General features: G+C 40.1%; 1 protein-coding gene and 1 pseudogene across 5 annotated transcripts in view; one reads left to right on the top strand and one right to left on the bottom strand.

Annotated features, from left to right (window-relative positions):
* The window catches only part of ZNF81 (zinc finger protein 81), a 92,722-nt gene that overhangs the window by 3,998 nt on the left and 60,805 nt on the right, over nucleotides 1–27,919 (top strand). For 2 of the 5 annotated variants that reach the window (XM_007991559.3, XM_007991560.3), the window contains exon 2: nucleotides 5,258–5,474. In XM_007991559.3, the coding sequence (XP_007989750.3) occupies nucleotides 5,421–5,474 (54 nt within the window). In that variant the 5' untranslated portion in view covers nucleotides 5,258–5,420. Of the gene's footprint in view, nucleotides 1–632; nucleotides 5,475–27,919 lie in introns of those variants that run through there. The other 3 variants (XM_007991562.3, XM_007991561.3, XM_073013748.1) reach the window with 3 other exon arrangements.
* LOC103231910 (ribosomal protein uL30-like) lies at nucleotides 53–808 on the bottom strand (annotated as a pseudogene).

Below are 27,919 nucleotides of genomic sequence, written 5' to 3'. Positions count from 1 at the left end.
CCCAAAATAAAAACACATGCTTCTACTTCACTGATACAAATTTACTGCAGTTTGACACCTGGGTCTAGTTCAGCTGGCGGCTGAGCTGATTGATGTGTTCACCCAGATAGCCAGGTGTGCCCATCTCCTTGAGGAAGCCCACTCTGTTTTTGGTAGCATGATGGGCCACTGAGAGGTGGAAAGGGCTCAAGAACCATGAGATCTGGAAATGCTTCCCTGGGAAGCCAATTTCATGAATGAGGTCTTCCAAGCAAATAACACCAAACTTCCCCAGGTGCTCCTCAATCACTGTGTTGTCTGTCAGAGGGATGATCTTATTCTTGACCTTGGCTTGTCCACGTTTAAAAATGAGTTCGCGAACAGACTTCAGATTTGGAAATGCCCAGGTCACGTAAGTTTCCACTGTATGCAACATTTTTATGTTCTGGGAGGTAACTTTTACAAAGACACCACTAAAAATTTTCTTTAGGCAAAGTCTTGCAATGGTTGTCTGCACCAATAAACTCACGCCATCAATCCTTTCGATGCGTACAGCAAAAGCCAAGGAATGTTTATCTGGCAATTCCAAGGCATGAGGTTTCACTTCTAGTCGTCTGAGACACACCTTGTCACCTTTCTGCCACCAGGAATCATGTAGGAATGATTCCAGTCACTGAAACCTGAGCCCTTTTCCTTTTCTCTGCTCCTTCTTTGCCAAAAGTGCCTGCTTTGCCTGGGTGGCTTTGAGGGCTTGATGAGCCTTCCTCTTTTTCAGGAGATTTTCTGGAACCAAAGGGATTTTTCTTTGCTCTTGCTCTGCCATCTTTCAAGTCGTGTCTTCTCTTTTTCAATCTTTGTCAATCTTGCTGGAGGATTACAAGTTTTATTGTTCTTTTCAAGAGACCAGCTGTTGGATTTATTTTTTTCTATTGTTTTTCTGTTTTCAATTTCGTTGATTTCTGCTCTTGTATTTATTACTTCCTTCTGCTTAGTTTGAGTTTTCTCTTCTTTTTCTAGTTTCTTGAGGTGGGAGCTTAGATTATTGATTTAAGACCTTTCCTCTTTTCTCATATAAACATTTAGTGCTATAATGTTCCCTCTCAACAGTGCTTTATCTGTACCCCACAAATTTTGATGTGTTACATTTTTCATTTTCATTCATCATGTTTTAATTTCCCTTGGGACTTCATCTTTGATCCATGGATCATATAGAAATATATTATTTAATTTTAAAGTATCTGGAGATTTTCCTGTTATCTTTCTGTTATTGACTGATAGTTCTATGCTGTTACAATCAGAGAACATACTCTGTATGACTTCAATTTGTGGAGGTGTTTTATGACCCCTGGTATGGTCTATTTGCAGAATGTTCAACAGGTGATTGAAAGGAATGTGCATTCCATTAGTGTTTGGCTGGGGAAGGCTGGGTATCTTCAAAAAGGTTTTCTGTTCAGTGAGGTCACCTTTTTCCTGGTCCTTTAACAGGAATGGCTTTTCTTGGAGCCATTTTTTTTTTTTTTTTTTTTTTTTGGCGGGGGGAAGCTGTTCCTGTTGATGGTTCTGAGTTGTAAGTTTCTCCAGTACCTTTTGATGATGTGTGGGAGGATAAAGGAAAACCCAGGGAACTCAACCACTGTGCTGTTCAAGTCCTGAGGTCTGTAAGCTGTCCTCCTTACCTTTCTACCTTTCAGAGTCTTCCGATTTGTGTTTGTTGTTTCACTTAATTTTTTTTCTGGTCTCTTCTACATGTACTAGTCTCTTCTTTCTTTTCTATTTTTTTGCTTTGTTTTGTTTTTTGATAGAGTCTCACTCTGTCACCCAGGCTGGAGTGCAGTTTGTGCGATCTCAACTCACTGCAACCTCTGCCTCCTGGGTTCAAGCGATTCTCCTGCCTCAGCCTCCCAAGTAGCTGAAATTACAGGTGCGTGCCACCATGCCCGTCTAATTTTTGTACTTTTAGTAGAGATGGGGTTTCACCATGTTGGCTAAGCTGGTCTTGAACTCCTGGCCTCAATTGATATCAGCCAGCCTTGGCTTCCCAAAGTTCTGGGATTACAGGTGTGAGCCACCACACCAGGTCTCTTTTCTTTTCTTATATTAACTTTATTAATTTGCATTTTACTAGGGAAGCGCTTGTTTTATGGCAGTATTAAAATGCATTGCTATACAGTTTGCATAATGTTCTGCAATAACTGCTTTAAACACCTTCCTATCTGGGAAAGATTTTCCTCTCATTTCAAATACATGTATATGCGTGTGTGTGTGTGTGTGGTTTCTATGGTTTCAAGGCTCTTCCATGTTGTAGTAGGTATCCATACTTCTTTAGTACCAAATAATAATATTCTATTGCATATATATATATGGCAAATTTTGTTTATCCATTCATCAGTTGATGGACAGATTATTTCCACTTTTTGGCTATTATGAGTAATGCTATTGTGACTATTTGTGTATAAGTTTTGGAATGGACATATGTTTTCATTTATCTTGCACAGACATGCTCTCCTAATCAAATGGAAGATTTGGGTTTTGATTTATATTTTCCTAATGACTGATGATGATAATTATGTTATTCCTATATCTATCTACACACACACACACACACACACACACACACACACACACACACACATTCTTGACTCCTTTATCTGATTTGCTAGAGAGTTTTTTAAATGACATTGGTCATTTCCATTTGTTTATTTATTTTTTTGAGACAGGGTCTCACTCTGTCATCCAGGCTGGAGTGCAGTGGTGCAATTGGGGCTCATTGCAGCCTCAACTTCCCAGGCTCAAGCAATCCTCCCACCTCAGTCTTCCTGAATAGCTGGAACTCCAGGTGCACACAACCATGCCTGGCTAATTTTTCTATTTTTTTTTTTGTAGAGATGAGGTTTCACCATGTTGCCCAGGTTGGGCTCAAATTCCTGGGCTCAAGTGATCCTCCCACCTTGGCCTCCCAAAGTGCTGAGATTATAGGCATGAGCCACTGCGCCCGGCTACATTGGTCATTTCATTTCTTTTTTTTCTTTAAGCCTCCTATATTTATTTGATTTAGTTAAGGTTTTATTTTTATTAATTACTTCCTGGTTTTGGTTTTTGTTTTGCTTAATTTTGTTTTTTCTAATTCTAATGTTTTAGGTTGAATATATAGCTCATTTTGGGGTTGTATTTATTTTTAATTAAAAACAACGCTATTTAAAGCAGTAAATTTCACTCCAAATACAATGCTGTATTCCGTAACTTCTGGTAAAATTTGTATAGCTTCTGTATTGATTTCCCACTTTGATCCTGGGTTATTTAGGAAAAAGTTTCTTTTCTTCCCCTTTTAAAAAGATTTATTTAGGTATATTCCAATACCATAAAATTCACCCACTTAAAGTATGCAGCTCAGTGGTTTTTAGTATATTAACAGAGTTGCACAGCCATCACCACAATCTAATTTTAGGACCTTTTCAACACCCCCAAAAGAAATCCTGTCCTCATTAGTAGACATTCACCATTCATGCCAGCCACCTCATACTCCCAGCCCTAGGCAACCACTAATCTATTTCTCTCTGTGGATTTGCCTATTCTGGATATTTCACATGAATGGAATCACAAATATGTGGTCTTTTGTGACTGGCTTCTTTCACTTAGGGTAGAGTTTTCAGGGTTCATCCATGTTGTAGTATTAGTACTTCTTTTGTATTACCAAATGTTATAATATTCCATTGTGTATATATGCCAAATTTTGTTTATCCATTCATCAATTGACATCAAACATTTGGATTGTTTCTACTTTTTGGCTGCTATAAATAATGCTGCTGTGAATATTTGTATACAAGTTTTGGAATGGACGTGGGTTTTTAAAAATTTCTCTTGCATAGATACCTATGAGTGGAATTTCTGGGTTATATGGTGACTTTATGGTTGATATTTTGAGAAACTGCCAAACTGTTTTTCAGAATGAGTGTACCATTTTACAATCCAACCAGCAATGTATGAGAGCCCCAATTTATTCACAGCTCACCAACACTTGTTATTGTCTTTTCTTCTTATGTTAGCCATTTTAGTGGATATGACATGGTTTCCTAATACATGAAAGATTTTGGTTTTGATTTGCATTTTCCTAATGACTGATGTTGTTGAACATCTTATGTTACGATCAGAGAATGTAAGCCTGTCAATTCCCAACATTAAAACATTTATCAGATTTTTTGGTGGCCAAGTTATTTGAAGGAATTTTGTAAAAGTTCCATTACTATAAGAGAAGAAAGTATATTTTTCCCTCTTGTTTTGGTATAACATCCTTTTTATGTTTTTAAAATTTAACTTGTTCATGCCTTTTATTTTATTTTACTCTTTATTTATTTTACTTTCACTTTTCCTCTTCATCCCATTCTTACTTCTGTTGTCTTAAGTTCCTCTTCTTTTTAAGTAGATATTTTTCATTTCTTAACAAGAATGACTAAATCTACAGTGCCTGTACTAATTGATCAGAATAAAATTGTACCTCAACTTGGACACAGAGACACTAGTTCCCTCAATGAGGAAACAGTTTTGCCTCTGGATATTTTTGAGTTAATTAAAAAATTTTAGTCCCAGGCTATTAATATTTTTCTTATAGCGTGTCTCTTCTGTCTCAAGAAATTTTACTTAACTTTTTTATTCTGAACTCAGGGTCATATTTTCACCATCTGTTAAACAGAACCACATTTATTTTGAACCTACCATGGAAAAGGTATCATGTGATATAACCTTGACAACGTGAACTTTGGAGCCTGGTAGACTCCGAAGTCTTAACACCACTAAACCTCTAATTCTGTATGCATAAAATGAAATAATAATGATTTTAACAACACATAGATGAAAGGTTTGTTGTGCAAGTTACCTGCTTCTGCACATTGCATGCTTCCTTATAACAATACTTGCTAACATGTATTAAGTGTTTACCTGGGGCCAGTTCAGTGCTAAGTACCATTGAAACATAATCTCATCTAATTTTCATAGCCACTTGAGATAAATATTTCAAATTCATTTTGAAAAATAAACCTGAAGAAGCTTTTTCATGTTCTCATAGCTAAAACTTGGCAGAGCTAGAATTTAAACCTTTATTACTTTTAGTCCAAATCTCATGCTCTTGCTCATATTCTATTTTAATTGGTAAGCAGAATATGTGTTTCTTGGACTTTATCTACCTCACAGTATCCAGTGCAGTGAACTGTACTTTGGTTCCCCCAGGAGATGTCTGTGTAGTGAGTGCTATCTGCCTCTGATCATATGGACGCTGTCTTTCCAGGGTTCTTGGAGTCTCTGCAGAGTCCCTGGGCCAGATCTCATAGTGAAGGCTGCAGGATCTTCCTTCTGACCCCAGCAGTCCCCATTGAGTCCACTGATTCCACTGGAATTACAGAGTTATCAGCAAGAAAGCCCCAGGGCTGACGTCCAAGTCCGTCGGGAACATGCCAGCTAACGAGGACGCTCCCCAGCCAGGGGAACATGGCAGTGCCTGTGAGGTGAGGAGGAGGAAGAGGTGCCCAGGGGTTGGAATTCATCCAGAGCCCTGAAGGAAAGATACTATCTCATAGTTTTCATTTCTAGTACTTTTTTTTACCAGGCAGGAAAATTTCCTCCACCCCCATTTGTATTGGTCATTTATTTCCCTTTTGTGAATTTCCTTTTCCTGTCCATGGCTGATTTATTTATCTTAGCTTATGGATTTTAAAAGAGGCTTTTGAAAATACTCAGGTTAATAGCCCTTTATCATTCTTGCATATTTTTATGAATATTTGTCGCCACTTGGTAATTTGCAATTAGCTCTTAGTTTCATTTAATCAAAAAGTTCTCTAAGTCTTGTTTAAAAAAAAAAAACAAAACCTCTTCCATGCTTTGTTTTCTGCCAGATTCCAGCTCCCCAGAAGCAAGCACCTTTACTCTTTTTGATAGATAGTTTTAAAGAATGTTTGGGTGTTATCTATTGGCTTTCCACTATGGAAGATAGAGATTGAGCTTTTCTTTTCTTTTTTTTTTTTTTTTTTGAGATGGAGTCTCGCTCTGTGGCCCAGGCTGGAGTGCAGTGGCCGGATCTTAGCTCACAGCAAGCTCCGCCTCCCGGGTTTACGCCATTCTCCTCCTCAGCCTCCCGAGTAGCTGGGACTACAGGCGCCTGCCACCACGCCTGGCTAGTTTTTTGTATTTTTTTAGTAGAGATGGGATTTCACCGTGTTAGCCAGGATGGTCTCGATCTCCTGACCTCGTGATCCACCTGTCTCGGCCTCCCAAAGTGCTGGGATTACAGGCTTGAGCCACCGCGCCCAGCGAGATTGAGCTTTTCTTTACTCCCCCACTCACATACCCGTTTCCTAACCCCACCTCCCTAAGATAGGTATATCATTGTTTTGGTGAGATTCATGGTCGGTGTTGATCATTGAATCCCATGGTATCCATGCTGTGATGACTATTTCTGCACAACTTTTTTCTTTTCCCTGGAATTAACAATTTTCTGTCTCAGTCATTTGTTTGCATTACTATATACATATCAATCATTCAACTCCAAATTCTTCCCTGGTGTTTAGATCTCCTTTCTATATATTCAAACACATTAGGTGATAATCACAGTGATAATAATTAAAAGCAGTCATACAACATTTACTGCATGCCAAGCACTGTTACACGTACTCTACGTGTGTTCACCCATCTTCACAACAACCTCATGAAGTAGGTGCCATTGTTATTATTATCTTTAGAGACAGAGTCTCACTCTGTTGCCCAGGCTGAAGTGCAGTGGCACAATCATAGCTCACTGCAACCTCGAACTCCTGAGCTCAAGTGATCCTCCTACCTCAGCCTCCCAAGTAGCTGGGACTACAGGTCCGAGCCACCATGCCCAGTAAGTGCCATTATTATCCCCATGTCACAGAGGGGAAAAGTGGGGCATAGGAGAAAACTGGGGCACAGAGAAAAACCATTTGGCCCAGGTTTACACAGTAAATAGCCAGTAAAAAGTAGGGCTGCTCTCACTTCTGGGCATCATTGTCTTCTCTTTGAAGAAATCTCTCCTGGAGCTTGACTTGCTAAAGTCTGGACTGGTGACTTTCTTAGTTTGATACAGAGCTGTTACCTTGGTGTCTTCTCTTTATCATCTCCCAGGAAATCCCCTTGACTTCTCTCTTGGGTCAGATCTGTTTCCTGGAGCTTGTGTCTTCCTCTTTCTTGGCTTGCCCCTTCATTTTGTGGGGAGCACATCCTGCAGTATATCCTTGAAAATGGATGCCCGACAGGTACATTTTATGAAACTTTGCATGTCTGAAAATGTCATGCAGAAATATATTTACTGAATACATATAACTGTATAAATTTATGTGTAGAAATATAAATATGAATGCCATGGAAATATACCTATTTGATCCTGACACTAAACTTGTCTTTTTGGCTGAGAATAGAATTCTAGATTGGAAGTAATTTTTTTGTTTGTTTTGAGATGGAGTCTCACCCTGTCGCCCAGGCTGGAGTGCAGTGGTGTAATCTCGGCTCACTGCAACCTCCGCCTCCTGGGTTCACACCATTCTCCTGCCTCAGCCTCCCGAGTAGCTGGGACTACAGGCGCCCGCCACCACACCCGGCTAATTTTTTTGTATTTTTAGTAGAGACAGGGTTTCATCATGTTAGCCAGGATGGTCTCGATCTCCTGACCTTGTGATCTACCCACCTCAGCCTCCCAAAGTGCTGGGATTACAGGAGTGAGCCACCGTGCCCAGCCTAGAAATCATTTTTATGCCCTGTTTGAAAGCCCGTCCAAAGTCTTCCTAGGCCTTTTCTACTCACACGCACATTTTCTCTGCTTTTCTAAAACTCTTTTTATTTGGTTTTCGATGCTGCTTTGTAAAAATTATTTGCTTTACTGATATCCATTTCTATCTCTTTTGCTGTCCCTTTAGTAGTATTTTTTTAAAAACTTTATCTTCCAAACCTTCTTTTCTATCTCTTATTAATGCTGTTATATTTTTTAAGTAGCTCTTTTTGTCTTCAGAATATTCCCATGCTATTTTTGTTTTATGGATGCAGCATCATATCATTCTAAAGATATTAGTAGTAGTTTTTTAAAAAACGTAATTTTTTGAATAGTAATATAGAAAAATGACTCAAAAAATTAAAGACATATAAAAAGCTATACAGGTTAAGTATCCCTAATCCAAAAATACAAAATCCAAAATGCTCCAAAATCCAAAACTTTTTGAGGACTGACATGACATTCAAAGGAAATGCCCATTTGGATTTTGGATTTTCAGATTAGGGATGTCCAACCTAAGTATAATGCAGATATTCTAAAATCTGAAAAAAATCCAAAATCCCAAACACTTCTAATCCCAAGCATTTTGGATAAGGGCTACTCAAGCTCTATGGTCTAAATTCTCTTATCCATCTTTCTCCTGTCTGCTCAGCTCTCTCTAATACATATAACCAGGTTAGTTAGTTTTTCTTTGTATGATTAGGGTTTCTTTATGCAAATAACAGCAGCTGAGAACACATTCTTTTCTCCTTTTTGTCACAGAAGGTAGCCAATTAAAGAATTTTTTTTTTTTTTTTTTTTTGAGACGGAGTCTTGCTCTGTCGCCCAGGCTGGAGTGCAGTGGCCGGATCTCAGCTCACTGCAAGCTCCGCCTCCCGGGTTTACGCCATTCTCCTGCCTCAGCCTCCCGAGTAGCTGGGACTACAGGCGCCCGCTACCTCGCCTGGCTAGTTTTTTTGTATTTTTTTTAGTAGAGATGGGGTTTCATCGTGTTAACCAGGATGGTCTCGATCTCCTGACCTCGTGATCCACCCGTCTCGGCCTCCCAAAGTGCTGGGATTACAGGCTTGAGCCACCACGCCCGGCCAAAGAAATTTTTATCAATTTTTGTTAATTTAAAATATTTCCGTGAAATATAATATGAATTATAAGCAATGCTGCTAGGAACATTCTTCATCATGTCTCCGTGCACATGTGTACACCCTCTCTTAAATATATACAGGGGGGTGAAGTTAATGGATCATAGTTACACTTAAAAACGTCTTTATTGTGAAATATTACATACCTACAGAAAAGCACACAGGACAGACGTGTATGGCCGAGTGAGTTATCCTTCCATAGGCCTAGAAAGAGTCCATAGTTAGCATTCCACAATCCCTCTACTCCCAGAGCTAACTACTACCCTGACTTTTATGATAATCACTTCCCCAAGGAAAATCACACCTGGGCGCGGTGGCTCACACCTGTAATCCCAGCACTTCAGGAGGCTGAGGTGGGTGGATCACCTGAGATCAGTCAGGAGTTCAAGACTAGCCTGTCCAACATGGTGAAACCCTGTCTGTACTAAAAATACAAATATTAGCCGGGCATGGTGGCAGGCGGCTGTAATCTCAGCTACTTGGGAGGCTGAGGCAGGAGAATTGTTTGAACCCAGGAGGCAGAGGTTGCAGTGAGCTAAGATCGCGCCATTGCACTCTAGTCTAGGTGAGAAAAGTGAGACTCTGTCTCAAAAAAAAAAAAAAAAAAAAAAAAAAAAGAAGAAAATCGCAATCCACAGAGTGGGAGAAGATATAAACAACAGAGGACTTATACCCAGAATATATAAAGAACAACAAAACAACAAGAAAAAGCAGAATACCCACTAGTCAGAGGCCTTCTTGAACAGATATGTAACAGATGAAGATATTCAGATGGCTATTAGACACGTGAGACAGTGCTCAATCTCATTTTTCATCAGGGAAATGCAAATTTAAACCACAATGTAATACAACTACCCCTTACCACCACCACCAGAATGGCTATAATTTAGAACAGTGACAATGACAAGTGTTAGTGAGGAGGAGGAGCACTGCTGATGAGAATGTAAATCGGTACAATCTCTGGGGACCTTTTAGCCTTATTCATCCATGCATATGTAGACCATATGAGGAAACAGTTCTAGGAAAACACCCACCAGAAATCCTTGGCTGATGCACCAGGACCCATGTATAAATGCTCACTGTAGCATTACTTGTAATAGCCAGAAACTGGAAATAATGCAAATGCCCATCAATAATAGAGTGGGGCCAGGTGTGACAGCTCATACTCATAATCCCAACACTTTGAGAGGCTGAGGCAGGAAGATCATTAGAGGCCAGGAGTTCAAGACCAGCCTGGGCAACATAGTGAGACCCCATCTCTACCAAAAAAAAAAAAAAAGAAAAATTTTAAAACATAGAATGGATAAATAAATTGAACATAATGTTGAGTGAAAGAAGGTAGACACCAAAGAATTTATTGTGTTTCAATTTATATGAAGTTTTAAGACAGGAAAAGCAAAAGCATATAGTATAGAGGGGTACATTTGTAGGTGATAAAACTTGAAAGCAAAGTGAGGAAGTGCTCACCATCTGAGGCAGAATAGTGGCTTTCTTGACCAGGGGCGTTGCAGGGAGGGAGGGAAAGAGGCATGAGAAAGGCTTCCGGCCAAGGAGCTGGCCATGTTCTATTTTCAGATTGTGGTGGTAATTAAGTTGGTATTTGCTTTGAATGATTAGTTAAGGTGAATATTTGTTTCATATGTTTTTCTACATGAATATTATGTTTAATAATAATAATCTTTTGAAAAGAAAAAATGTACCCTCCAATTTTGACCCCAGTAGCCCATATATTCTTTCCCAAGGCAGATACAGATAGTCTGTCCACACAAACATGTGCAATAAACTGAAATATTAGCATACAAAATTTCCAGCACTTGCTTTTCTCCCTTAACAATAAAGCTTGGTGATTATTCAGTGTCACTACATGTAATGAGTTACCTCATTCCTTTACTAAGGCTACGTCTTATTCTATTATATGAATATATCAAAATATGCTAACCAGTTTTCTATTAATAGACATTTAAAGGGTTTCTGATCTTTTGCAATTGTACACAACACTGCAGTGAATATCCTTATACAAATCTTAGTTAGCACAAGAGAGAGTATGTTTAAAGAGAAATTTCTCCAAGTAGAATTCCCAGGACAGATGATATATACATTTTACTCTTTTCATTTTGTTTTGTTTACACATTTTTATTCTTAATAGATATGGAAAAATTGCCTGCCTTGTGGGTTGTGTCAGTTGTATGAGTGTCTGTTTTCACCATACCCAAGCAACACAGTGTCTTGTCATACTCATTTTTTTTTGGCCAGTCTGGTAGGTTACAACACAGTATCTCAGTATAGATTTAATTTGCATTTCTCTTATGGCCAAGGTTGAATATATGTGACTGTGTTTAAAGAGCCATTTATATGATTTTTTTCTGAGACATTTTAAAATTTCCTTTTCCCATTTTCTTCTATTAGGTTGTTGCTATTTATGGAAGGATGTTACATGTGTCCCATTTGTCTTTTAAATGAAAATGTTAGTGTTTTCTCTGTGCATTGAGTTTATGAATCTTTTCTGTTCTCCAAGTTTTGTATCATAACTAGAAACGCCTTCCTCATTGTTCCCCGTTGCTCAGCGGTATTTGGGGAAAAAAAACCTCTTGTATTTTCTATTTAATACTTAATTGTTTTTATTTTTTACTTTTACAGCTGCGACTAGCTGGATTCTTTTTGCTATTGTTGTAAAGCCTTAGCCAGGGATCTATCTTAATTTTTCTTCAAAATGCCTACACATTTGTCCCAACACCATTTATTGAATAATCTATATTTCCCCCCCAACATGCAATACTACATTAGCATATACAGGCATACCTTGGAGATATTGCAGGTTTTATTCCAGACCACTGCAATAAAGCGAGTATCTCAGTAAAGAGTCATACAAATTTTGTGGCTTCCCACATAAAATTTATGTTTATAGTATGCTATAGTCTATTAAGTGTACAATAGCATTATGTCTAAAAACAGCGTATATACCTTAATTAAAAAATACTACTACAAAATGCTAACAATCACGTGAGCCTTTGGTGGGTCATAATCTTTTTGCTGGTGAAAGGTCTTGCCTTGATGCTGATGACTGCTGACCGATCAGGGTGGTGGTTGCTGAACATTGGGGTGGCTATAGCAATTTAAAAAAATAAGACAACAATGAAGTTTGCCGCATCAATTAACACTTTCCTTCCTGAAAGATTTCTCTGTAGTATACAACACTGTTTGATAGCATTTTATCCACAGTAGAAATCCTTTCAAAATTGGAGTCAGTCCTCTCAAACCCTGCCCCTGCTTTCTTTCAGTTTATGTAATATTCTAAATCACTTGCTGTCATTTCAACACTGTCCACAGCATCTTCACTAGGAGTAGATTCTGTCTCAAGAAATCATGTTCTTTGCTTATCCATAAGAAAAAACTCCTCATCCATTGAAGTTTTATCATGAGATGGCAGCAGTTTAGTCATCTTCAGGCTTCACTTTTAGTTCTCTCGCTATTTCCAGCATCTCTGTAGCTATTTCCTCTAGTAACGTCTGAATCCCTGAAAGTCATCCATGAGAGTTAGAATCAAGTCTTTCCAGACTTCTGTTATTGCTGATATTTTAACCTCCTCCCATGAATCATGAGTGTTCTTAATGGCTTCTAGAATGATGAACTGTTTACAGGAGGTTTTCAATTTACTTTGCCCAGATTCATCCAAGGAATCACCATCTATGGCAGCTATAGTCTTACAAAACATATTTCTTAAATAACACTTGAAAGTTGAAATTACTCTTTGATCTATGGGCTCCAGAATCATGTTGTGTTAACAGGCATGAAAACAACATGAATCTCCTTGTACATCTCCATCAGAGCTCTTTGGTGACCAGGTGCATTGTCAGTGAGCAGTGATATTTTGTAAAAAATCTTTTTTGTCTAGCAATAGGTGTCAAGAGTGGTCTTAAAATATTCAGTAAGCTGTGCTGTAAACAGATGTGTTATCATCCAGGCTTTGTTGTTCCATAATTCTTTTTTTTTTTGAGATGGAGTCTCGCTATGTTGCCAGGCTGGAGTGCAGTGGTGTGATCTTGGCTCACTGCAACCTTGCCTCTGCCTCCTGGGTTCAAGCAATTCTCCTGCCTCAGCCTCCCAAGTAGCTAGGACTACAGGCACATGCCACCATGCCCAGCTAATTTTTGTATTTTTAGTAGAAACAGGATTTCACCATGTTGGCCAGGATGGTCTCAATCTCTTGACCTCGTGATCCGCCCACCTCGGCCCCCCAAAGTGCTGGGATTATAGGCATGAACCACCGCCCGCCTCGGCCCCTCGAAGTGCTGGGATTACAGGTGTGAGCCACCGCGCCCGGCCGATTTGGCATAATTCTTAAGGATCTTAGGATTTACAGAATGGTAAATGAGCATTGGCTTCACCATTTTTGTTGTTGTTTGTTTGTTTGAGACAGGGTCTCACTCTGTCAGTCAAGCTGGAGTGCAGTGATGTTATCATAGCTCACTGTAACCTTGAGCTCCTGGGCTCAAGGAATCCTGCCTTAGCCTCCTGAGTAGCTGGGACTACAGGCATGTGCCACCATGCCTGGCTAATTTAAATTTTTTTTTTTTTTTAAAAGAGATGGGGTCTTGCTGTGTTGCCAGGACTGATCTCAAATTCCTGATCTCAAGCAGTCCTCCCACCTCAACCTCCCAAAGTGCCGGGATTACTGGTGTGAGCCACCATGGCTGGCTGGCTTCAACTTAAAGTCACCAGCTACATTAGTCCCTAACAAGAGAGTCAGCCTGTCCTGTGAAGGTTTGAAGCCAGGCATTTACTTCTCTTCTATAGTTGTGAAAGTCCTAGCTGGCATGTTCTTCCAATATAAGGCTGTTTAATCTGCACTGAAAATCTGTTGTTTAGTGTAGCCACCTTCATCAATTATTTTAGCTAGCTCTTCTGGATAACTTGCTGCATACAGCTTCTATGTTAGCACTCGAGCACTTGCTACTTCACCTTGTGCTTTTTATGTTATGGAGATGGCTTCTTACCTTAAGCCTCATGAACCAACCTCTGCTAGCTTCAAACTTTGCTTCAGCAGCTTCCTTACCTCTCTCAACCTTCGCAGAATTGAAGAGTTCAGGCCTTGTGCTGGAGTAGGTTTGGTTTAATTAAGGGAATGTTGTGGCTGGTTTGGTCTCCTTTCCAGACCACTCAAACTTTCTTCATATCAGCAATAAGTCTATTTCACTTTCTTATCTTTCATGTGTTCACTGGAGTAGGACTTTTAATTTCCTTCAAGAATTTTTCTTTTGCATTCACAACTTGTCTGATTGGTGCAAGAAGCCTTGCTTTTCAGCCTAGCTTGGCTTTCAACATGCCTTCCTCAGTAAGCTCAATCATGTCTAGCTTTTGATTTAAAGGGAGAGACATGTGACTCTTCCTTTCACTCGAACACTTAGAGACCATTGAGGGTTATTAATTGGCCTAATTTCAATATTGTTGTGTCTTAGGGAGTAGGGAGGCCCAAGGAGAGGGAGAGACAGGGAATAGGCCAGTAGGTGGAGCAGTCAGATCACACACAGCATTTATCAATTCAGCTCACCGTCTTCTATGGGCATGGTTTGTGGTGCCCCGAAACAATGACAATAGTAACATCTAAGATCACTGATCACAGATTATCATAACAGATATAATAATAGGCCGGGTGCAGTGGCTTACACCTGTAGTCCTAGCACTTTGGGAGGCGAAGGTGGGCGTATCACGAGGTCAGGAGTTCAAGACCAGCCTGGTCAAGATGGTGAAACCCTGTCTCTACTAAAAATACAAAAAAATTAGCCAGGCATGGTGGTGGGTGCCTATAATCCTAGCTACTCAGGAGGCTGAGGCAGAGAATTGCTTGAACCCAGGAGGCAGAGGTTGCAGTGAGCCGAGATCACGCCACTGCACTCCAGCATGGGTGACAGAGTGAGACTCTGTCTCAAATAAAAAATAAACAAATAAATAAATAATTAAAAATAAAAAATAACCACATCTTCCACCTTAAAAAAAAGAGAAGAAACAGATATAATAATAATGAAAATGTTTGCAATATTGTGAGGATTACCAAAATCTGGCATAGAGACACGAAGTGAGCACATGCTGTTGTACAAATGGTTCCAATAGACTTGCTCTATCAGGGTTGCCACAAACCTGCAATTTACAAAAAACACAATAATCTCTGAAGTGCAGTAAAGTGCAATGAAACCATGTATGCCTGTACATACATTCCAAGATATAACTCTGAGTATATTGGGTATATTTCTGAACCTTATCCTGTTCCACTGAGCTAATAGTCATAATCTTTATTATTCTAATTCCTCTATATTCGTAATTTCTTCTAATAGATGATAGGGCTGTCTCTGATTACCCTTTTTTTCAGGAATTTACTGCTTTCTTGATTGTTTTCTTTTTTGTACACAATTTATAATTCACTTACCAAATTTAAAAATAATTATATTGCCATCGTAAATGAACTTGCATTAAATAGGGCCATTTGCTTCTTTATGATAATTCAGATTTCCTACTAAAGAATTGAGTATGGGCAGTGTGTTGTGGCCCATGCCTGTAATCCCAGCACTTAGAGAAGCCGAGGCAGGTGGATCACTTGAGGTCAGGAGTTTGAGACCAGCCTGGCCAACACAGTGAAACTCTGTCTCTACTAAAAATACAAAAATTAGCCAGCCATGATGGTGCACACCTGTAATCCCAGCTACCCAGGAGGGTGAGGTACAAGAATTGCTTGAATCCAGGAGGTGGAGGTTGCAGTAAGCTGAGATCACGCCACTGCACTCCAGCCTGGGAAAAAAAAAAAAAAAAAAAGAATTGAGTATGTTTGCTTTTTTTCAAGTAATCTTTGCATTTCCCGTTAATGTGTTAACATTTTCTTCAAGCAGGTTTTGACATCAGTTTTTGTTTTTATTTTCTAAATGGAAAAAATGCAAATATATATGAATGTATAGCATTATAAACTGAAACTAAAATTACAATTATTCCCATAGAAGAGAGAGTTGAAAGAAAGTAAGTGAAAGGAAAAGCAAATAATCCTATGATTCTCTAATTCTTTTTCAGAAGAATATAGATATTGGTAGATCTTGGGAGAGAAACATGCATATAATTTTGGTCTTATGTTGGGATGAGTGATAAGACGAAATGTAGAATGAATAGTAATTTTCAAATGAGCATTAAGGGGGAAAACACCAAAAATTTTATGTGCCAAGGAAATTAAAGGAAACCAAAAGAAATATTTAAATAGCAGAAATCCATCCTAGTGTTCCAATAATTACATATGGGTTAAAATCATTCATTAAAAGAAAAACATCATCTGATAGGAAAAAACAACTGAAAATTCCCCAAGGTCCAGCATTATTTTATAAATGTGAGTTACATTTGAAATTAAAAGACCCAGCCAGGCGCGGTGGCTCATGCCTGTAATCTCAGCACTTTGGGAGGCCGAGGCGGGCGGATCACCTGAGGTGATCTAGACCAGACTGGCCAACATGGCGAAACCTCATCTCTACTAAAAATACAAATATTAGCCAGTGCTCACCTGTAATCCCAGCTACTTGGGAGGCTGAGGCAGAAGAATTGCTTGAACCTGGGAGGCAGAGGTTGGCAGAGGTTGCAGTGAGCCGAGATCACGCCACTGCACTCCAGCCTGTGTGACAGAGTGAGACTCCTTCTCGAAAAAAAAAAAAAAAAAAGACCCCAGAAAATATGAAAACAAAGGGGGATAGAAAATGATAGACTTGGACAAAAAACACCAATAGAAGCCTGTGGCTGCAATTTTAAAACCTGAGCAGAGGGAATATAAGGTGAAAAACATCACAAGGTATGAAAGTAGATGGTTCTTCAAACTGTGAAATATCAAGAATTATAACATTTATCAACACATATATAGCTAATGATATATCCTTAAACTATGTAAAATTAAAACTAGGCGAAATAGTTAATTCGACCACTAGCCACTTTAACCCACCCTTTTCAGAAACTAGATGATGAAGCAAAGAAAAAAAGCTTTTAAAGCTTTGCTGTAATATGGATCATCACACAGAGCATGAAAGCATGATAAAAATAAAAAGTAAGCAGCTAGTGAAAAATAAATATTCTCTATACACATTAAAATATTTTACATAAATATGTTTAAAGAGAAAGCATAAATCATCTTACAAAATACATACAAGTAAACATCAGGAGGCACATTTCAAGGTTTATGCAGTAAAGCTAAACTTACAGGTGGATGGAAAATTATAGACTTGAATGTCCATTTATTCCTTTCCTATACCCATGAACTTTCCTTCCTGTTAGAAAGAAATGATCTTTCCACTGAACCCTTTCCCCTCCCTTCCAGTTATCTCCTCTCTTTCCTATCACATCACTTTTCCCCTTCTATGCTGGGCCATTCTCACAAGCATGCAACATGCAGAAATATTTTCCATCTGAAAAAATCTGCCCTTGATCCCTCATCCACTCCCAGCCAAGGTGTTTCACCAGAGGAATAAGTAATTCCTGCAAGCTTACTGACAAAACCTGTGACTTGCAAAAAAGTTTAATGTCTTCTCCTTTAGGTGGGTTTTGGGCCAGGGACATGTTTCCTCAAACTCGGGCGAGGCTGGGGATTACTCCCCTATAATCTCTGTGATACACTTCTTTGCAGGTCCTGGGAATCTCAATTATGCAAACCCCTGACCCTCAATTCCTCCCCTTTTATTCTGTAAGCTGCCATTCTTACTACCAAGGGTCTCTCATAGTTTCTGCCTAATGTTGTGGTATAACAGCCTGTCAAAGAGAACATCAGCAGTTACTTAATTACTTAATTACATTAAGCCTTACTTGTGAATAGTGATGGAACAGTTATAAATGAAATACCACCAAGTAGAATCCATCAATTCCTTTAAAAGTCACTCATTCTGACTATGTGGTCCAATATTATAAAATCTATAATCCACCATATTAACATGTCATCAGAGAAAAGCAATGTCACAAAATTCAACATCCATTCTTGATTTTAAAAAGTATCAAAGTTGAGCATCCCACACTTCCAGTTCCTTCCCCAAACTCACCCTAGGGATTGTCACTGAAGTAGTGAAGGCTGATTAAGAACATCCAGAACTCTTCATTTGGGATTGAGTCCTTTATAAGTCGTCTTCCTTTGTCTTATCTTACACTTTTCCAGAATTTGTCTCTGGCTGATTAAGATGGAGACCATGCCTCCTTTCTTTTGGGACTCCCTTACACACTGATGATGTTCAGAATGTTTTATTTTAGATTGAGTCTTTTATCTTTATAAAATGTCTTCCTTTGTCTTGTTTCATTCTTTTGTGCCAGAATTCTACTCTGGTTGATATTAAGATGGAAGCCTTGCCTCCCTTCTTTTGGCTTTTTCTGATACACCTTTGCTTATCCTTTTACCATCATTCTGAATCTTTGCTCATTTTTCTCTATGATATGTGAAAGATGTGGTTTATATTATACTTTCTAATTTTAATGTTCCTTTTTAATATGTTTCATTATATACTCTATTTTGCTTTGTTTTTTGTTCTTTCTAATAATCTGAAAGGGTCGGCCGGGCGTGGTGGCTCACGCCTGTAATCCCAGCACTTTGGGAGGCCGAGGCAGGCGGATCACCTGAGGTCGGGAGTTTGAGACCAGCCTGACCAACATGGTGAAACCCTGTCTCTACTAAAAATACAAAATTAGCCGGGTGTGGTGGCGCATGCCTGTAATCCCAGCTACTTGGGGGGCTGAGGCAGGAGAATTGCTTGAACCCGGGAGGCAGAAGTTGTGGTGAGGCGAGATCGTGCCATTGCACTCCAGCCTGGGCAACAGGAGCCAAACTCCATCTCAAAAACAAAAAAATAGAAAAGAAAAGAAAAGAAAGGTTTAAATTCTTTTTTTTTTTCTTTAAGTGGTTCCCTTTATAACATTAATTTTATAAATTATAATTAATATTCTTATTATTGTAACAGTATGTATTAACTGTCCACCTTGAGTAGTGACAAGATTTGTATATGTTATTTCAAGAATTCTTTTATTAGTTTTCCTTCAGCCTTGTATTTGAAGGCTTATCAGTTCAACTTACCTGGGTCAACTTTTTAAGAACAAATTACATACTGATTTTCCTCTCTTCCATATTTCTGTCATTTTTTCCTATTATATTTTGAAGTATTTGTTGATTTGTACTTCATTTTGTTTACTGGCCATAATCCTTTCTTTGTTCCTACCTATTTTGACAGGAACTGTTAAAGACATTCATATCTGTATTGATTTTTTTTTTTTATCACTTCAAATGGTCATGTCAATGTCTTTTCAAAGTTGATGACTTCAAATCAGAATCCAAATAAGGTCCACACATTTGTTCCTATGTCTCTGTCAAGAACTGTGAAGAGTCTGAGATTTTTACCCTACTTGTGAGCTAATGAGTTAGCCTGCCACAGTGTCCTGGATGCTGGCAAAAGAGATATGAAACTCTGGGCTAGAGTAAAGGACTTTATTACTCATGGCAGTCGTGGTAGCTAGAGTCTTAACATTTGTGCCAGCTCCCCAAGTCCCGATTCCTCCAGGGTGATGTGAAGAGAGCCAGGTGATGCACAGTGGATCGCTTAGGTATCCTGAGTCTTTTATACTGAATAGTAAGCAAACTTGTCCTTTGCTCTGGAGGGAGACACAATATATTTCCAAGGCTGTTTGCTCTGGAAACATCCTCGAAAAGATGGCCTGGAACAAAAGGCAGTGTGGCATAATAAAAAATATATATTTGGTCTCTGCTGCTGGTTCCTAGCACAGAGCTCTGAAAACTCTTGTAATTTCCTGAGTGGATAGGGGTGCTAGGAACATCTGTTGTTCTAATATTTGGTCTTTGACCCTGGTTCTTGACACAGAGCTCCTAATCCCATGTAATTTCCTGGTGATAGGAGCATCTTTTGTTCTAATGAGATGACTCTTGATGGGTTCCTGGATAGCTTCAGGAGCGGGGCTGATCACCAGAAAGACCAAGCTGTGATTAGAAACTTGGAACTTTCAGCCTCACCCTCGTCCTCTGGGGAGGGAAGAGGGGCTGCAGATTGAGATAATCATCATGCCTATGTGATGATGTATCCATAAAAATTCCTATAAACCAATCCCTGATTTATAGCCAGTTGGCCAGAAGTACGGAGGCCTGGACTTGTGATTGGTGTCTGAAGTGGGACAGTCTTGTGGGACTGAACCTTAACTTGTGGGCGTGTTAAATTATAGAACACCTGTTGGAGTCTACAAAAGATGTGGTTTGGAGAGCTTCAGCGTTGGTGAACACATGGAGGTGCTGGGTGGGTGGCACGCCCGGAGAGGACGTAGAAGCTCCACACCCCTTCCCACATACCTTGCCCTATGTATGTGGATAGGGGTGCTAGAAACATCTGGTGTTCTAATATTTGGTCTTTGACCCTGGTTCTTGACACAGAGCTCCTAATCCCATGCAGTTTCCTGGGTGATAGAAGCATCTTTTGTTCTAATCAGGCCGTTAATCTGGCTGTTCATCTGTGTCTTTTGTAATATTCTTTATAATAAACCGGTAAATGTAAAGTGTTTTACTGAGTTCTATGAGCTATTCTAGCAATTATTGAACCCGAGGAGGAGTTTGTGGGAATCCCCAATTTATAGCCAGTTAGTGGGAAGTACGGGAGACCTGGACTTCTGATTGGTGTCTGAAGTGGGGACAGTCTTGTGTGACTGGGCCTTAACCTGTGGGCGTCTGTTCCAACACTGGGTAGTTAGTTCAGTATTAAAGTGTGGAACATCTGTTAGAGTCTGCAAAGAATTGCTTGGTGTGGAAAACCCCACACATTTGGTGTCAGAAATGTTCTGTGTGAGTGGAAGGAAAAACAGTTGTTTTTTTTTCCCTTTTTCAGGCAGTCAGTGCCTGTCCTCACAAGATCTGCAGAAATGTGAGAGCCCCGTAGAGAACTATCTCACAATATCTCCCCCTTGTTTCTACACTGTCTTTGATTCTGCACATGTTCCCATGAGTACACTACACTACTCCACTGGCTACTTTAATTATTCTGACAGTCAGAGGCTGGGGCCAAATCTGTGCAATTTGTCTCATGCAGCACTTAATTAAGGGTTTATCAGCAGTGCTTCAAGCAGCAGTCTGGCCAATACTGGGTCAATACCAGCAATACTGGGCCAATCCCCAGTATTTTCCTCAACCGTAACCCTTAGGGTCCCAGGCCCAACCAGCTGAACAAATCCCATAAACCACTAAGGTCTGTCTCCCTGATAAAACCAGGTGTTTTTCTCCTTAACTTTCTAGCTTGACCTTTCTACTTGGCCTCAGGCACAAATCCAGGTAACAGGATGTATTAATATTAGCAATTGCACAAAATCTGTCTTGGCCCCAAAGGGCAATTTTGTCATCCATAACGACCTTGGACAGCAAGTTGAGGCTGACCAGAATGTTTCCATGGCCAAGGTAGCATTATTGATCACCTCGGCTAAAATCAGGGACAGATTTGCTACCACCTTTTCTAACTGGATGATTCCTGTCATGGGAATAACTGCTGGCAGGGTACACATAAATAACAAGCCAGTTTATCCCTCTAGGAAGTTCTTCCTAGCAACAATGGGTAGCCTTGTTTTGATGAGGTCTCAAGAGTCATTTGAGGGTTTCGTGAACCCCTGGTAGTGATTCCTTACACACTTGCAGGTCTCTAATGAGCCCCACTCAAGGTGCAAATCACCATATTTTGGGAGGAAACAAGTTAATGTCTGACTTCCACACAAAGAGTACAATCTCAGCTGGGCGCGGTGGCTCATGCCTGTAGTCCCAGCACTTTGGGAGGCCCGAGGCAGGTGGATCAGCAGTTCGAGACCAGCCTGGCCAACATAGTGAAACCCATCTCTACTAAAAATACCAAAAAAATTTAGCCGGGCGTGGTGGTGGGTGCCTATCATCCCAGCTACCCGGGAGACTGAGGCAGGCGAACCACATGAACCTGGGAGGCAGAGGTTGCAGTGAGCCAAGATCACGCCATTGCATTCCAGCCTGGGTGACAGTGCGAGACTCCGTCTCAAAAAAAAAAAAAAAAAAAAAAAAAGAAAGAAACTACAATCTCAGGGTGACCCTGGGAAGGAAGTGTTGTTTAAAACTGATGGGGCTCCCTAAATGGGAACCAGGGCAGTCCAGGGACACAGGGTGAGAGTACCTCCAACGTGATCTCACAGCCCACGGATAGTCTTTAATTATTTAAGATAAAAACCAAGAAATGTAAGAAATTGAATGTATTCAGGCTACTGCAATAAGGAGAGTGCCTTAGATCTGGAGATCAGAGTGTCTGAGAGGGGTGGTTTTGAATTTTACTTTTATAGGGAAGAGTAGACAGGTTTGAGTGGGGAGAGTTCCAGTGTGGAGGTGGGTTGTTGTTTTTGCATTCAGGGGAAGTCCTAGTCAGCTGAACAGGGAAATGTTTATCTTTGTGGCCAGCTAGTTTCAGGAAAACAAGCTTCCAATCTCAGTTAATCATTCATGAGACACAGAACAGGACGTTGGAGGGTCTGTCTCAGGCGTTTTGGCAGGTTCAGGCAGAAGGAGAGTGGTCTGTTTGGCTTTTTCACAGGTAAACCCAGGAGTCATGAGAAAGAGTGGACAGCAAGCCTTATCTAAGCCACGTGGGGGAGAGGGGTCTTTTGCAGTCAGTTTCCAGAACATGAAACGGGGAGGGGTGGTTCTTAACTGTTGCTATTTTCAGGGCTCAGGTGGAATTCAACGTTGTCAGACCCCTTGTTCAAGGCAGCTATAAGGTTGTCCTTGAACAACTGTCTGGAAATTAGGCTACTGGGGATACCAGTTCTACACCATTGTCAGTCTAGATTTGAACTCCACAGGTAACTTTGTTGGCTCAGATTTGGCCTCTGGGCACGAAGTCAGTTGGCAGTGCAGTTGTTGTCAGGTCTGCTGGATTGTGATATATTGAATCATTTGTTGAGATTGGCTGCAGAGTGGCACTAAGACTCTGGGCAGGCTGCATCCCCAATTGCAAAGTGTAAGATTATACATAGGAGAAGGATTAGTAATCCCTGCCATCTACCTCAAAGCTAAGATCTTCTACTTCCAAATTCTGGCCAGGAGAACATGCCCCATAGGCTGTTCATATGAACCTTAGAGAGTAAGTAGCCTTTCCCTGGAGTTTAGTGATTGACTACTCTACAAGGCCTGTGGTGTTCATCCAAGTAGAGCAAGAGGTGTTGGCTATGGTGCAGACACCTCCTTGACCAGCTAGGAGAAAGGCAAGAGCTACATGATTGTACTAATTTGAGCCAGTGAGTTTCAACTTATTTGCTATGTTATAGGGCAGAGGTGGTATCATATCATTTATTACTTCTGCAAGGGTTTAGGAGAGATTTGGAGCTACTTTTTCTAATTGCGTAATTCCTTGAATGGGTAAAATCCTTATAGTGTGCATAAAGAGAAAACTGTTGATTCCCCTGGGGGGTTCTCCTGAATACCCTTTAGTTGTGTCATTTTGGAATGATTAAGTCTCCAGAGGGACATGTGGTTGACAGGTGAGGTGGTAGTTTTCAATATTTGGAGGTCCTGGACAAGGATTCCAAAGACACTGAAAAGATTAATGTCAGGAAGGCAGGTGTAGACTGGCTGGCCATATACAAAGTAGTACCATGGGGTCACAGACAGTGTTTATGGTTTGGGAATTCTTCATAATGGTTGCAGTTAGTCAAGGGGTGGACCCCTCTGGAGGGCACAGTCTTTGTGTAAAATTGAACAAAGTCTATGAGGCTGATTGAGAAGTGGTGGAGGAGAAAATGGTGGATAAAAGCTCTGCTGTGTTTTTTTTTTTTTCCTTTGACTGATTCTGAGGAAGTGGAGTCTATTATAAATAATGTACTGGGATATTTTCTCTTTTCCCCTACCCTATTTGGTTACAAATTATTGCTGGAGATTTCAAGAGAAGCATTAATTATGTTAGCAGATACAGCGTCATTACTATGTGGTGAAAGGTTGGGGGTGGTGAGGTGAGATGGTTTAAATACCCATATGAACCATTAAGGGGAAATGGGATATGCTGAGGGGAATGGTGATCAAATGTTGGTGCTGAAAGTGAAGTGAGGGTTGACACATCCAACAACTGGCAAGACTGCGAGTGGTAGCAATAGTTGAAAACAAACAAGGGGCTGGGTGTGGTGGCTCACACCTATAATCCCAGCACTTTGGGAGGCCAAGGTGGGTAGATTACTTGAGGTCAGGAGTTCGAGACCAACCTGGCCAACATGGTGAAGCCCTCTTTCTATTAAAAAAAATACAAAAATTAGCTGGGTGTGGTGGTGTTCCCTTGTAATCCCAGCTACTGGGGAGGCTGAGGCAGGAGAATCAATTGAACCCAGGAGGCGGAGGTTGCAGTGAGCCGAGATCGCGCCATTGCACTCCAGCCTGGGCGACAGTGCAAGACTCTGTCTCAAAAAAAAAAAAAAAAAAAAAAAGAAAGAAAGAAAGAAAGGGAACCAAACAAGGGAACATCATTCCCTCTTTGTACAGTGGGAATATAAAGGAGGGAGAGGACAGAAGGTACTGTGAGGGGCAAAGCCATCTTAGAGTACAAGATCATAAGGGGATGGTTGGGTCAGAGGTCAATGGAAAAGAAGGAAAAATATGACAAAGAGCAGACAAAGAAGCAAGATGGCACGGGCTAAATAATTTTAACAGAGCAGAAACCAAATTCTAGTTTCATATCAGTATAATATTTGATATGAAAACTCATTTTGAAACTCTTACAAACAAACTCACTAAACCTTAGCAAACTTTGTCCACAACAAATAAAATTCTTTCTGTGGACCTTCTACAACTTTCTGTATTCATTCAAGTTTTGCTCTGTATTTTTCTCTTTCTCATTCTGGAACAACCAGTCATTTTACTTTAGGACAAAACTACTTACTTTTTCCTCAACAAAAGCATATCCTGCGTAGCTCACATACAGAGTTATTCCTTTCTGCCACTGTTCCTCCTAGTACGCTCATTGACATATATAGATTGCAACTTTTAACCACAGTAACTTCTATTTCACAGAGAAAACTATGAACTGTGAATAAATGTGAATTGTCTGTCATACACCAGCATTTTGTAGCAGACTAGCAGAGTTTATGAATATACATCTCCCAATTTTTTATAGCCATACACATACTTTATAGTACAACTTCTCAAAATGACAAAGCTGAACATGTTCATTAACAGACCCAAATATGTATAGCCTCTCTGTACCGTATAAAAATAAGACACAGGCCAGGCGTGGTGGCTCATGCCTGTAATCCCAGCACTTTGGGAGGCCAAGGTGGGCGGATCATCAGGTCAGGAGTTTGAGACCAGTCTGGCCAACATAGTGAAACCCTGTCTCTACTAAAAATCCAAAAAATTAGCCGGGCGTGGTGGTATGCACCTGTAATCCCAGCTACTGGGAGGCTGAGGCAGGAGAATTGCGTGAACCAAGGAGGAAGAGGTTACAGTGAGTTGAGATCGCGCCACTGCACTCTAGCCTGGGCGACAGTGTGAGACTCTGTCTCAAAAAATAAAATAAAATAAAAAAGACACAAAGGTTACATAAACTTAAAATTATGCTTAATGTTTTAGTTTTCTTTCTTATTTAAAAATAACTAGGTATCTGGTGAATAATGATTAACTTACTCTGACATAAATCTAAGGCTTTAAGTTACCTAAAAATATTGGCACCTGTCTTCACACTGACATACTGACATGTAATTACTATAGAAATAAAGTTTGTCAGAATAATGATTCTATTTGGTCAAATATATATTTACATTTTTCATAATCTTGAACATCTAGTAGATGTAATGATAGTGTATTCAACCAGTAAACCTGTATAAATGTAGAAAGAATATATCCAACTGGAATAGAAATGTATGTGTCTGTTCAGTTTCAATTTTTGATGTAGAAAATCACCCTAAAGGAAGTTTTTACATCACTGTGGATTTCAGTCTTTTATGCCACGGCCCTGTCTACTCTTACCTGGAATAATCCAGAATTGGTTAGCCTCCAGGGGAATGCAGTGAAGTCAGTAATCTAGTGATGGATGGTATTTTGGAATAAAAAGCAAGATGGTTATTGTCCATGAAGCACTAACGTGATGAACAGCTCCCCATTATGCTGCTTGATGGATAGAGGGAGATGCTGACTCTGTAGGCTTCAACCAGACATTCTAGATTCTTCAGGCAAATATTTTATCTAATGGAAAATGACATTGCAGCCTGTTGCTTTGCTTGTCCTTTAAGGTAAGCTAGCAAATAGAGCAGAGGCTTTCAAACATTTTTTTAAAAAGTTTCATTGAATTTTTTTCCAAACGTGTTTTACTGTGATGCACAGTGAGAAGTACATTTTACATGGTGATCTGTTTGTATGTGTACACATACACACACATCCATCTACACACCATATGCATACACCATATATATACACCATATATATAAAATATATATGTATGTATATATGTGTGTGTGTGTATAAAACCTCCCCACTGTGCATTCACATATGCAGGCAGATGTGCACGCGCGCGCGCACACACACACACGCACAAATGCGATAGAAAAAAAAAGTTTAGAAGCAATACTCTTCACAAATAATATACTGGAATATTTTCTTTTCCTCTACCCTATTTTGTTACAAATTTATGCTGGTTGCAATAAAAAAAAATGCTTGTATTGTACTTCATACTGATAATGCAAAAGACATGGCTATTTTTATTAACTAACAACATTAAGCTAGTCTTGTTTGGCAAAGATTTACCTCAATTATGTGAACTTGAATTCTGAAAACATTTGAATTGGCCTCTATAAGTAGTGCCCCCTTATCTGCAGTTTTGCTTTCTGCAGTTTTAGTTACCCGCAGTGAACCAGGGCCTGAAAATATTAAATGGAAAATTCCAGAAATAAACAATTTCTGTTTTAAATTGCATGCTGTTCTGACAAGCATGATGAAGTCTCGTGCCATCCCATTCTGTCCCACGTGGGATGTGAGTTATCCCTCCATGCAGCACATCCATGCTGTCTGCTTTCCTAGCTGTTAGTTGCTTAGTAGCCATTTCAGTTATCAGGTGGAAAAACTTAGTATATACAGTGTTTGGTAGTGTCTAAATTTCAGACATCCACTGAGGGTCTTTCTTGGAACATATCTCCTGTGGATAAGGGGGAACTACTGTACTTTTAAAAAAGCATATTAAGGCCAGGCATGGTGGCTCATGCCTGTAGTCCCAGCACTTTGGGAGGTCGAGGCGGGCGGATCATGAGGTCAGGAGTTCAAGACCAGCCTGGCCAACATGGTGAAACCCCGACTATACTGAAAATACAAAAATTAGCTGGGCGTGGTGGAGCGTGCCTGTAATCCCAGCTACTTGGGAGGCTGAGGCAGGAGAATTGCTTGAACCCGGGAGGCGGAGGTTGTGGTGAGCTGAGATCGTGCCACTGCACTCCAGCCTGGGCGACAGAGCAAGACTCCATCTCAAAGAAAAAAAAAAGAGGCATATTAAAAGTATTAGAAGTTCAAGTTATTGGGGGCAAATTTTAGGAATATTCATTTTTTCTCAGAGATAGGAAAATATTACTTACTCACAGACACATAAACATACAGACAGACACAAATAGAGAGATTATAGCTTACTGGTTCACGTAAAAGGGCTGTTCTCTTCCCCGTGGGCTTACTGGGGCAGTGGAGCCGAGCAGAAAGCTCTGCTGGGTTTTGAGAGGTCCTAGTGAGACAGAAGTCTGGAGGAAGGCAGGTCATGTAGTATATTATCAAGTTCCACCACACATTGGTTTGTATGCTCTGAGGGAGGATGGTGGGAAAATAAGAGGCATTAATGGTGGAAAGTGTTGGCCTTGTGTCCGCTGGGAAGGTGGTAGGATGTCCATGCTGGGGATGATTTTCTCCCCTTGCAAACTGAGTCAGTTGTGGGCACAAGGGCAAGGGTTCCTCCAAGGAAAGTCACTAGGGAGGTGGATTTTTGGATTCTTGTTCCGTTTTGTGTTTTAGAGCTTGGAATTCCAAGTCCAGTGT

Source organism: Chlorocebus sabaeus, chromosome X (assembly GCF_047675955.1).
Source record: "Chlorocebus sabaeus isolate Y175 chromosome X, mChlSab1.0.hap1, whole genome shotgun sequence".
NCBI lineage: Eukaryota > Metazoa > Chordata > Mammalia > Primates > Cercopithecidae > Chlorocebus > Chlorocebus sabaeus.
This window is presented reverse-complemented; position numbering and strand designations above follow the sequence as displayed.